General features: G+C 44.0%; 1 protein-coding gene across 1 annotated transcript; it reads right to left on the bottom strand.

Moving 5' to 3' along the window:
• Positions 1–5,328: 5,328 nt before the first annotated feature.
• LOC130841542 (protein N-lysine methyltransferase METTL21D-like) lies at positions 5,329–12,692 on the bottom strand. Its single transcript, XM_057717663.1, has 2 exons — positions 12,607–12,692; positions 5,329–6,020 (listed from the first exon to the last, which is right to left on the bottom strand). Exons 1-2 carry the CDS (start codon positions 12,690–12,692, stop codon positions 5,636–5,638), a joined length of 471 nt encoding a protein of 156 aa, XP_057573646.1. The 3' UTR covers positions 5,329–5,635.
• Between the last annotated feature and the right edge of the window lie 73 nt (positions 12,693–12,765).

Here is a 12,765-nt window from a genome sequence, read left to right as displayed (position 1 = left end):
CCCCCCGTCAGAGACTGTATTTTCCAAAGATGGTCATGCCAATAAATATCCCAGTGCACAAGCTCTTCTTCCGATGTGACTTTGACAGGCCTCCATTGACATGTGGTGGCTGGAGGGGTGGTGTCTGTGGCCCTGTCCTTGAACCTGGGCAGACCTTTCCTTTTTTTTAATTTAATTTTTATTTTATGTGAGAGTGTAGCTGATTTACAATGTTGTGTTAGTTTTAGGTGTACAGCAAGTGATTCAGTTACATGTGTATGAACATATATATATATATATATATATCTGTTCTTTTCCAGATTCTTTCCCCATATAGGTTGTTACAGAATATTGAGTAGAGTTCCCTGTGCTATACAGTAGGTCCTTGCTGATTGTCTATTGTATATATAGCAGTGTGTATATGTTAATCCCAAATTCCTAATTTATCCCTCCCCCCACCTTTGCCCTTTGGTAACCAGAAGTTTGTTTTCAGAGTCTCTGAGTCTGTTGTTGTTTTGTAAATAAGTTCATTTGTACCATTGTTTTAGATTCCACATATAAGTGACATCATATGATATTTGTCTTTGTCTGACTTCACTTAGTATGATGATCTCTAGTTCCACTGATGTTGCTGCAACTGGCATTATTTCATTCTTTTTTATGGCTGTGTAATATTCCATTGTATGTATGTACCACATCTTCTTTATCCGGTCATCTGTCGATGGACCTTTAGGTTGCTTCCATGTCCTGGCTGTTGTAAATAGTGCTGCAATAAATATGGGGGTGCATGTGTCTTTCAGAATTGTGATTTTCTCCAGATATATGCCCAGGAGTGGGATTGCTGGATCATATGGTAGTTCTATTTTTAGTGTTTTAAGGAACCACCATACTGTTCTCCATAGTGGCTGCACCAATTTGCATTCCCACGAACAGTGTAGGAGGGTTCCCTTTTCTCCACGGCCTGTCCAGCATTTATTGTTTGTAGATTTTTTGATGACGGCCATTCTGACCAGTGTGAGGTGATACCTCATTGTAGTTTTGATTTGCATTTCTTTAATAATTAGTGATGTTGGGGACTTCCTAGGTGGCACAGTGGTTAAGAATCCACCTGCCAGTGCAGGAGACACAGGTTCGATCCCTGCTCCAGGAAGATCCCACATGCCATGGAGCAACTAAGTCTGTGCACCACAACTATTGAGCCTGTTCTCTAGAGCCCGCAAGCCACAACTATTGAGCCTGTGTGCCACAACTAATGAAGCCCATGCACCTAGAGCCCATGCTCCACAACAAAAGAAGCCACGGCAAGGAGGAGCCCGAGCACCCCCACGAAGACTAGCCCCTGCTCACCGCAACTAGAGAAAGCCCATGTGCAGCAACGAAGACCCAACACAGCCAATAAATAAATAAATAAAAATTAATTAAATGTCTGTTGACTATTTAAAAAAAATAGTGATGTTGAGCATCTTTTCATGTGTCTCTTGGCCACCTGTATGTCTTCTTTGGAGAAATGCCTATTTAGGTCTTATGGCCATTAAGGAAGTGATTGATGCTTCAGTGACCTTCCGAGGCCAGGTCATAAAATGCAAGATGGCTGCCACCTGGCTTTCTCTCCCTCTTGGGACACCTACTTGAGCCTTTGGAGTCCTGAGCTATCATGGAAGGCATCTGGTTACCCTGAAGCCACCACGCTGGAATGATCATGTATTGATAGAAAGAGAGAGAAAGATACCCAGTATGCCCAGCTGTGCCAACTCCCAGCTCTTTGAGTCTTCCCAGTCCAGGTGTCAGACATGTGAGTGCAGAAGCCTTCAAGATGACACCACCTCTGGGACTTCCCTGGTGGCGCAGTGGTTAAGAATCCACCTGCCAATGCAGGCGACACAGGCTCGATCCTTGGTGCAGGAAGAGCCCACATGCCTCAGAGCCACTAAGCCCGTGCACCACAACTACTGAGCCTGCGCTCTAGAGCCTGCGAGCCATAACTACTGAAGCCCGTGCCCCTAGAGCTTGTGCTCCACAACAAGAGAAGCCACTGCAATGAGAAGCCCGTGCACCACCATGAAGAGTAGCCCCTGCTTGCACAACTAGAGGAAGCCCGTGTGCAGCAACAAAGACCCAACACAGCTAAAAATAAAATAAAATAAAAAATAAGTAAATCTTAAAAAAAAAAAAATGACACCACCTCCAGTCACCATCTGACAGCAACAGCATGAGAGATCTCCAAGCCAGGACACCAGCTAGCTGAGCTGCTCCAAAATTCCTGACACAGAGACACCCTGAGAGGTGATAAAAGCTAATGAAGCCACTAAGTTTGGGGGCTACTTGTGGTGCAGCAATAGATAACCACAGCACCCCCTGTTGAGAGAACCTGCCACTTCCTCAGTCTGGGAAGGGAAGCCCTAGGAATCTGTTGGCTCCACACACACCCACACATATACCAGTGACAGGACCCCTGGAGGCTGCCTGACCCTGGCGAGCCTTCTCAGTTTTTCTCTTCCGGAAATTTGCAATGTGAACACCAACATTGAGCCTCCTAGCTTGAAGGCACTAGGAACTTCAGTTTCAGTTTGTACCCTGTGTCCCAACCTGCAGAAGACAGAAGGGATAACAGAGAAAAGCGGGAAAGAGAGAGACCCCGTAGCCTTAAAAGAGGAACCTCCTTTCCTGTTTTTCTGTCTTGTTTCTGATGCTCTTCCCTGGTTTTCCCCTGAGACACCCTTGTAACCATCATCATTCTCACCTTTATTATTATGGCTAAGGATGACTGAACATTCACATGCGAAGTTCTAAGTGCTCTATGCATATTGACTTTAATCCTCGCATGATCTAAGGGGTTGACATCATGATTATCCACATTTACAGGTGAGGAAACAGCCCTAAAAGGTAAAGTCAATCATCCAAGGTCACACAGGCAGCTGGATAACAGTAACCCTTTATCCAACACTGTTGTTATATACCCTTACATCCTGCCAGTAAAGACCCCCTGTTTTTGTTAAGGTCACTTGCAAATTGCTTCTGATCAAGCCAAATATGTATCGGAGAAGTCCAGTTTGGTAAAACTTGATACAAATAGACTTAACATGAGTCCAGAGGGAGGGATGCAATGGTTGCAGAAGACAATGCAGTAGCTCCGGATACAGATGCAGGTCAGAACTGCAAGTCACTGGGGCTTCCAGGCTTGAGGCCCAGCTTCTGGTTGAGGTGGAGAGCACTGCGGCTGCGCAGGAGTAGAGTGGGGGTGGGGCCACAGATCAAGACCATCCATGCTCAGGCTAAGGCAGGTTTAGAAGATGGAAGGAAATGAATCAAAACTCCGGTTGGATTAGGTTACAACTGAGGGAATCTGAATAAAGTATGGGCTTTAGTTCTTCATAATGTGTTAATATTGGTTCATTAGTTGTGGCAAATATGCACCAAACATAAGAGGTTAACAATAGGGGAACCTGGGTGTGAGGTATGTGGGAACTCTCTGTACTATCTTTGCAACTTTTCTGTACACCTCAAACTATTCTTAAATTTAAAATGTACTCGGGGCTTCCGTGGTGGCGCAGTGGTTAAGAATCTGCCTGCCAATGCAGGGGACAGGGGTTTGAGCCCTGGTCCGGGAAGATCCCACATGCCGCAGAGCAACTAAGCCCCGTGTGCGGTGCCACAACTACTGAGCCCTCGTGCAGCAACTACTGAAGCTGGCTCGCCTAGAGGCCATGCTCCACAACAAAAGAAGCCACCTCAACGAGAAGCCTGCACACCCCAAGGGAGAATAGCCTCTGCTCTCTGCAACTAGAGAAAGCCCGCGTGTAGCAATGAAGACCCAAAGCAGTCAATAAATAAAAAATAAATAAATGTATAAAAAATAAATAAAATACGTACTCAGAAAAGCAAACAAACCATCTGTAACTAGAATGCTGAACGGGCACCAAGAAACAGTCTGACAGTGAACAAAAGAGGCAGCAAAGGCCAGACCACGAGTCTGAACACCGGGTGGGTCTGAACACCGGGTGGATGGGTTAGGAACATGAGGCTGAGTCTGATCTGCCCTTCTCTCCCCAACCCCGGGCACCCCACCCAGCGCACAGAACTCAGGACACTCAAGATGTGGGGGAAGTGGGGGAGAGGGGGTGAATGCCTGAGGGCAATGACGGTGCAAAGCCAGGCTCCCATGCTCCCCTCTCAGCTCTCACTGATCTCACTAATGACCAAGAGCAGGTCAGTGCAAGACACCCCGCAGGCTGCTGTGTGCAGGGTTCCTGGTGTTGCCCTCTGAGGTTGAGGGAGGGTATCTGGAGACTGGAGATTTTTCGTTCATAACTCACCACATTCATAAGGAAGGGGAAGTAGCTGCCACAGGTGATGGGAGAAGAGGGAGCATAGTTGGTTTCCTGATGCTGGTAATGGATCGGTAATGACCAATGCACGCTCCTGAGTCTAGACTCTTTCCCCTAATAGGCCGCAGGATGGATGCCCAACAGCAGGGCTGGAGCTAGGAGTGTGGTCTCCTAGAGGCTGGGGGCGGGGTAGATAGGGGCTTGAATGAAGACTTTTTTTTTTTTTTCAAAAACAATGTTTATTTTAACACATAAATTGTGCCACCTAGCACCAGTGCCTGTGAGGACCAGAATTCCATCTGGTTGCTATTACGCTTTGGAACTGGTGCCACTGAAGTCCTGACAGATCAGTCTGTGAATGGATGATCACCATGAGAACATAAAACAGAGACCACATAGAATCAAAGTCATTTGATAAATGTATACAGAACGACACTCGTAGCTATTTAAATGCCTTTCTCTGTTTCATATAAACAAGTTAACACCAGTGATTTCAGCCACATTTTCCTGGAAGCTCCATGAGGAAAAGCGCATAAGCCACGTACATGCGCGCGCCTGAAGGGGGCGTCTTCTTCTCACTCCACTCTCAAATCAGAAATTTTGTAGCGATACCTTTTCCTCCCTCCCAGCTGGGCCCCCAAAACTTTCATCTTTATCAACTGAATAATAACTTACTATCTAACTCACATAGTAAATTATACTCTAGTCAGTATGGTGAAGGGAAAACATAGAACTTTGGCCACTAAACAGTATTTTCATTTTTTTTTTTAAAGTAAAAGAACACAAGTATTAAAGCTATTTTAAAAGCAATGAAGTGGAAGATACTTATGATAAAAACCACTGCCTGAATACCTTAAAATAAAACCTTCTTTTAAATTTATCTTGAAGACAAACTAAAATTTATTGATTTGAATTTAAACATTATATAGCAACTGATATCTCTCTTTAGAAACCAGATCAACCTGTCTCTAGTTTCCTGAAAATACACCAAGTCAACCATACTACTTCACTATTTTTGGCAGACTTTAGGCTAACCTCAGTGCCTATTTTTATTTGAGGAGTGACTGATAACACAATGTTTCTTTTAAGCAGAACCTGATGCCCAGCTAAAAGTAAACTAAGTCGGATTTCAGGCCTATTGTCAGGCAGGCAGGCAGGCAGGCAGTCAATTTTCGTATTGCAGGCGGCCCGTGGTGGTTGTCTGTATGTCGGATCCCTAAGGACATGCTGGAAAAATCTGTGAACACAATCTTCCCATGCTGTTTTCACGTGCTCCATTCACATCATTAGCTTACCCACGTTGTTAGAGGCTTGGGTAAGGTGACTAGATTTCACGATGGAAGTTTCGATTTTTTCTTTCTGATGTATAAAATGTGACTATCTTCACTTCGGTATTCTTCATCATGTTTTTCCAAAGGAATTTTTTCAAAGTCAAAGTCTAGTTGAAGGAGCTCCTCGTAGTAGATGCAGTCGGCCATGAGGATGTCGTCTGGCGGAGAAGGAAGGTCTTCTATTTCTTCCCCCCATTTCAGCGCCCTGGCCCGCACAGAGCCGGTGATGAGATGCCGGTTCATCGCGATGTTGGTCCTCAGCAGGCCCTGCAGCTCCTCCAGGTCGGTGACGGTGACGTCCGCCCTGCGAGAGAAGGCGGACGCGGGCGTGGGCGCGGCGGGCCGGGGCCGGGGCCGGGCTTCCCGCGCGGAGCGGCCCGGCCGCCTAGTCCATGGGTCCAAAGCAGAATGAGCATAACAGAAAAGACAGAAGGGGAGGGACTTTCACGCTTCCACTGCAGGGGGCACAGGTTCGATCCCTGTTCAGGGAAGTAGAATACCACATGCTGCTCTACGTGGCCAAAAAAAAAAAAGACAGAAGGGGAGTCATTGGGGGAACTAGAGTACCAAGGGCCTGATCAGGTGACCAAGCATCCTAACCAGCTCCTGTCAGCTTCAGAAGCTGTCTTGAAAACAGTTGTGGTCGAAGTATGGTCTTACCTTGTTCTTAATTTGTAATTATCTGGAAATTGAACTTGCTGCGATCAGTTCACTAGCAGAAGATTCCCTCATACAATTCATGTATGAATAGAAACCATCATTTGTTAGTTTGTTCATTCATATATCCAATGTTGAGTGTTTACAATGTACTCTGTCAACACTGGGCCCTGCTAACTTGGAGCTGAACCATATGAAAAGAAGCTTTTTCCCCTTTCCACCTTCAAATGCGATATAAACTCCCAGGTTATTTATGCAGGGGTCAGCTCCAAGTTAGCAGGATCCAGTGTTCACAGAGCACACTGCAAACACCCAACACTGAATATGTGAGTGAATGAGTGAGTGAACAAATTAAACAACTTCTATTCACCTTAATTTAAATATGCTCATCCACAAGGTACCATCTGAGAATACTCTTAAAATATTTTAGGTGTAATTTGCATACCATAAAATGCCCGGATCTTAAGTGACTAGCTTGTTGTGTTTTCGTCTTTGTATATCCCCCATGTAACCACCATCTAGATCAAGATACAGAACATTTCCATCACCCCATAAAGTTCCCTTGTGCCCCTTTTCAGTCTACCTCCCTCACCCTCAGATAACGAACATTCGGACCTCTGTCATCATAGATTCAGAGGACATGGTGCTTTTGGTTAGGTTTTTCAGGGGGTTTGGAGAGAACTAACCCGAAGTCTATGAAGTCAGTATCCAGTGGCTCAATGAGATGAAATGCCCACTAAAACTTGGAAATAAGATTTCACTGTCTCAGAGTTTAATCAGGGAAACAAATATGGTGGAGACCATGGAAGAGCGTGGGAGGCTCTCAGGGAGAGGTATGGTCTATGCAGTCATCCCCCAAAGGGGGCTTACTATAGTGCCCTGTCAGACTGACACAGATATCTAGTCTGCCCAGCGGGTGTGTTCCAGCTGTGGAGATGGGTACAATAGAGCCTCATGCGTTAAACATACTCACCAAGTTGATTTTGAGTAACTGGGATTCCTGTGTCACTTGCATTTTTGGAGAGAATACACTGACCAGGTTGTCATGAATATGCAGTCTACCACATACTTATATATGTCAAAATTTGCAACATTAAGAGCCTATGACTTTATTGTTTTGGGTCAATGTCACAGAGTCAGATTCCCTCCGGGACACTGACAGAACTGGGATTCTCAGCCTGGGAGGCTGAAGCCTAGATTTTGCCCTGTGGTGAATTCCCATAGGAGACACCATCTCTAAGATCTCTCGTTAAGACAGCCGTTAACATGCCAGCCACAACTCTGGCCTTTCTTTGGAAACTTCCACCCTCACTGAAGACATGTTTTGTAAACACAAGAATCTCCAAACATAAGTTGAAATCGCATACAAACAATTCCTACCAAGTCAAAGGGAGATATGCCTCCTCAAGATGCAAACAAGCAAACTAAATTTTTAAAACCTTTTTTTATTGTAAAATATAACACACAAATAAACATACATTAATGTTCAAAATATGGATAATAATGAAATGAACGCTAGTGTAACAACATTCACCTAGGTCATTAAGAAGTGACCAGCACCCCCAAATCCTTCTGCATGTCCCTTTTAGACACATCCCCTCCTCTACCACCCCATAGGTAACTTCTATGGCATTTTTATGGTAATCATTTCCTGGCTTTTCTTTATACTTTGACCACCTCTGCTGCATCTCTAAACAGTATACTTTCTTTTTGCCTGGTTTTGAACGTTATATAAATGGAATCATACCGTTCATGTCTTATTTCAATATAATATAATATAATATAATATAATATAATAATATAATAAAGTATAATATATAAATGTGATATATAATACATAATCTGTTATTTATATTTATTCATTTTCAGCATGATATAGTATCCCATTGTATGAAGTATACAATACCACAATTTTTTATCCAGCCTGCTGTTAATGGATATTTAAATTGCTTCCAGTTTTGGGCTATTGTGAATAGTGCTGTTATGAACACTCTTGTACATGCATTCTGAAGTGCATATTTCTGTAGTATTTCTTCCCAGGAATGGAACTGCTGGGTCATAGGGTATGTATATCTTCAGCTTTAATAGACAAGGCAATGTTTTAAAAAATCATTGCACCAATTTATAGTCCCACCAGCATGCTATGAGTTTTAGTTGATTTACATCCTTGCCTGTACTTGGCACTGTCAGACTTTTAAACTTTTGCCAATCTAGTGGTGTGTTGTCGTATCTCGTGGTTTCAAATTGCATTTCCCTAGCTACTAAGGAAGTTGAGCATCTTTTTACATAATTGCTGGTCTTTTCTATTTCCTCTTCTGTAAAGTATCCAAGTCAGTTGCCCATTTTTGTATCACGTTGTCTTTGTCTTGTTGATTTGTAGGAGTGATTTCCACTTTCTGGATATAATTGATCTTTCTCCATTTTGTGACTTGTATTTTCACTTACCTTACAGGTGTTTTTTTTTAATTGATTTTATTTTTTAGAACGTTTTAGATTTACAGAAAAATTGAGACGATACTACAGAGAGTCCCCATACACCTCACACTGTTTTTCCTATTATTAACAACTTATATTAGCATGGCATATTTGTCGCAATTAATGAACCAATACTGATACATTATTATTGACTAGAATCCATACTTTATTCGGGTTTCTTTTTTCTGTTGCAGGATCCCATCCAAGATCCCACATTACATTTAGTTGTCATGTCTCCTTGGCTCCTCTTGGCTGTGACAGTTTCTCGGACTTTCCTTGTTCTTGATGACCCTGACAGTTTTGAGGCACACTGGTCAGATACTTTGTAGGATGTCCCTCAGCTGGGAGTTGTCTGATGTTTTTCTCATGATTAGACTGGGGTTATGGATTTGGGGAAGAAGGTCACAGAGATCGAGTGCCATTCTCATCCCATCATATCAAGAGTACGTACTCTCAACATGATTTGTCTCTGTAGATGTTGACCTTGATCACTGGGCTATAGTAGTGTTTGTCAGGTTTCTCTGTAATTTTCTCCCTCCCTCTCACTTTTCCATTCTGTATATTGTGTCTTTTTTTCTTTTGGCTGTGTTGGGTCTTCATTACTACACGAAGGCTTTTTCTAGTTGCAGCGAGTGGGGGCTACTCTTCGTTGTGGTGGCTTCTCTTGTTGCAAAGCGTGGGCTCTAGGTGCACGCAGGCTTCAGTAGTTGAGGCACGTGGGCTCAGTAGTTGTGGCACGCGGGCCCTAGGGCATGTGGGCTTCAGTAATTGTGGTGTGCAGGCTCAGTAGTTGTGTTGCACAGGCTTTGTTGCTCCGTGGCATGTGGGATCTTCCCGGACCAGGGACTGAATCCGTGTCCCCTGCATTGGCAGGTGGATTCTTTTTTTTTTTTTTTAAAGCTCTTATTGGAACATAATTGCTTTATACTCTTGTGCCAGTTTTTGAGAAGCAGGTGGATTCTTAACCACTGCGCCACCATACAGGACAGGGAAGTCCTATATATAGTGTCTTTTGAAAAGAAGTCCTAAATTTTAATTGACTGGGGCTCCACAGGGCTCCCTGACGGCCGATTTGCAGGGACCAGGCTATCTCACCATGGTCTCTCTGGGACCACTCAGAACTTATCACTGGAATTAATGAGGAGCGGAAGGGGCAGAGTTAGAGAAGCAAACTATATTACGTATTCTTTCAGATCTATCTGGACCTCTCCTTTTGGAACTCAGGAACCAGGAATTTGACATTTTTGTTTTCTGGTTCTTCTCCAAGAGTCCTCCCCTCAGGGCAATGGATGGCTGGAGTCTTGGCTATTTGGCCTGGGAGGAGAGGTGTGGCAAGAATGGGGGAGGAAGTTCTTTTAGGCTAACACATGGGTCATTACTTCAAATATTATCCTGCCACACACACATCCACCTCGAAATGCTTCAGTGGAAAAGTTAACTGCACATCACCGGTTGTTTACTGAGCGCTAAAGATTGAATCAGAAGGGCTGTGTTCATAAAGCAGAACTGCTGACGATTCAGAATGTGACCTTGAGTACATATGCCCTCTCCCAGGTTTCAATCTCTCAATCTATGAAGTAAGGAGAAGGCTTCCTACAGTGCTTATCCTGCTGAATCTCAAGGCTATAAGCAGCAGCAATGCCCCTTTGAGACCTCAGATGAAAAGGGGTCTTAGGTTTAAAGGATAAGCTATTCACCCTTAGCTCAAAAAAAGATGTTATTTCTCAAGACAGAGTATGAAAGATTGTGAGATTTTGAGGTTTTCTTGGGGAGGGAGGGGAAAGAGGCGGGATTTATTTTATGTTCCAGTCTATAATATTTTTGGTCTGCTTCAAATTAAAAGAAAGAAGAATGTCCTAGAACTCTTTCAAGAACAGAAAAATTTACTTCTTTCCCCATTTCTTAGGCTGGATGAAATTGCGGGAGTTGTATTCCACTTTTAGCTGATTATCTAGACAAACATTTTCAGGGCCTTTGTCTAGAACCTGTTTTACGATATATAGCAAGATCCACAGAGAATGAAATTTTAGTTGTGAAGAGAAATGATTCCATCGTGCTTGAAAATGAATTTTAAAAAAATGATTAAATTCTTATTGATATGTTTTTCAAGCCAGTCATTTTATTTTTATTTTTTTAAATAAATTTATTTATTGGCTGTGTTGGGTCTTTGTTGCTGTGCGCTGGCTTTCTGTGGTTGCAGCGAGCAAGGACTACTCTTCATTGTGGTGCGTGGGCTCCTTATTGTGGTAGCTTCTCTTGTTGCAGAGAACGGGCTCTAGGTGCATGGGCTTCAGCAGTTGTGGCACGTGGGCTCAACAGTTGTGGCTCACGGGCTCTAGAGTGCAGGCTTAGTAGTTGTGGCGCACCAGCTTAGTTGTTCCACAGCATGTGGGATCTTCCTGGACTGGGGCTCAAGCCCGTGTCCCCTGCAGTGGCAGGCGGATTCTTACTCACTGCGCTACCAGGGAACTCCCCAAGCCAGTCTTCTTAGAGTTGATGTTCTGAACTTAGCTGCTTTAGACAGTTTTGGTAATCAAATAATTTCACATCCCTAATGAAAGAATATCCCTTCCCCCTTCAGATTTCTTTAAAATCACATTTATGCAAATTCTCCTCTGAAAGAACACAAATTCAGGAGTCGAGGGTTTTCTGAAATTGAGTGAGGAAATTCAGATTCCATTCCCTAAACTGAGAGTGACTTTGGTAAGCATAGGGGGTTCTAGAAAGTTCAAACCTGAGTATTTTCCTAGGATACCTGAGAAACTGCTGGGGTCACTGCTTTCAACCCTCTCTCCTTTTTTTCTCCCTCTATTAATCCCAAGAAGAAAATGGAGAGTGGAAATTGAGGAAACAGTAGGACATTTTCCCCCCAACAATTTTGTCTTGCAGTTGTGCACTGAACAATGCTTAAACACCTTCAGTGGCTCCCCATTTCCTACCAACTGAAGAGTGGTTCTTTTTTGTAACATTCAACATACTCAATAAACATGTCCCTAATTGAAATTTTTAGCGCTTTGTGCCCGTCTTCTTTGGTTAAATTAGATAGTTAATGTTTAACCTGACGGGCTTTCTCCCTGCCGTAGCTTCGTTTTGCTACCTGAAAGAACCTCCCCATCTCCTATCCTTGCATATTGAAAGCACATCCATCTTTCAAGGTCATCGGCTGGGGCATCGTTTCCTGACCACGGATGCTACACTGTCACTTCTTGCTTCATATCTTAGGTTAAAAAACAAAACAAACAAACAAAAAACACCATAAGATGTGAGAAGGGAGGATCCCGGTCAAATTAATGTGTCTAGCCTTCGCATAACACTGAGTGAATGGATGAAGGAAGTAATTAACTAATGTAATTAACTGCTGGTAGTTCAGAAATGCTTACACAGGGTTGCCAGATTTAGCGAGTCAAAATGCAGGACGCCGAGTTAAATTTGAATTTCAGATAAACAACGAATACTTTTTTTAGTATGCCTCATGAAATATTCATGACATGTTTATGCTAAAAAGTATTCGTTGTTTATCTGAAATTCAAACGTAACCGTACGTCCTGTAGTTTATTTAGCACCCCTACGTGGAGTGCAGGGGGTTTCCCGAGGCGCCTGGCTTCCTCCCAGCAGATGCCTCAGCATTGTTATAGCTAAACCCAAACCAGCCTTGCAGCTTCCACAGCTGCACCCGTAGCGGGGCGGGGGCCAGACGACCAGGAAAGACAGACACCCTGGTTGGAGACCGTCACTCCAGACGCGAAAGGGTCCGGACTGGGAGGCAGCCCCACCCTGTGGGCTCTCTGGACCCCTCGACAAGTTCCTTCATCCCCCCAAAATACGACCACCCGCCCTACCCTCCATCTCGTGACCGGTCGTCACGGGCAGGGGGAGGGACTGCCCGGCTCTTCGGCCGCTGCCTACCATTGGCAGGGGCTTCCATCCATCACGTTAGGCTCCTCCCATCACGCTGACGTTTCCCAGGCTACGTCCCTCCCTCAGGCCGCGGCGTAGCT

The sequence above is a fragment of the Hippopotamus amphibius genome, chromosome X (genome assembly GCF_030028045.1).
Source record: "Hippopotamus amphibius kiboko isolate mHipAmp2 chromosome X, mHipAmp2.hap2, whole genome shotgun sequence".
Lineage (NCBI taxonomy): Eukaryota > Metazoa > Chordata > Mammalia > Artiodactyla > Hippopotamidae > Hippopotamus > Hippopotamus amphibius.
This window is presented reverse-complemented; position numbering and strand designations above follow the sequence as displayed.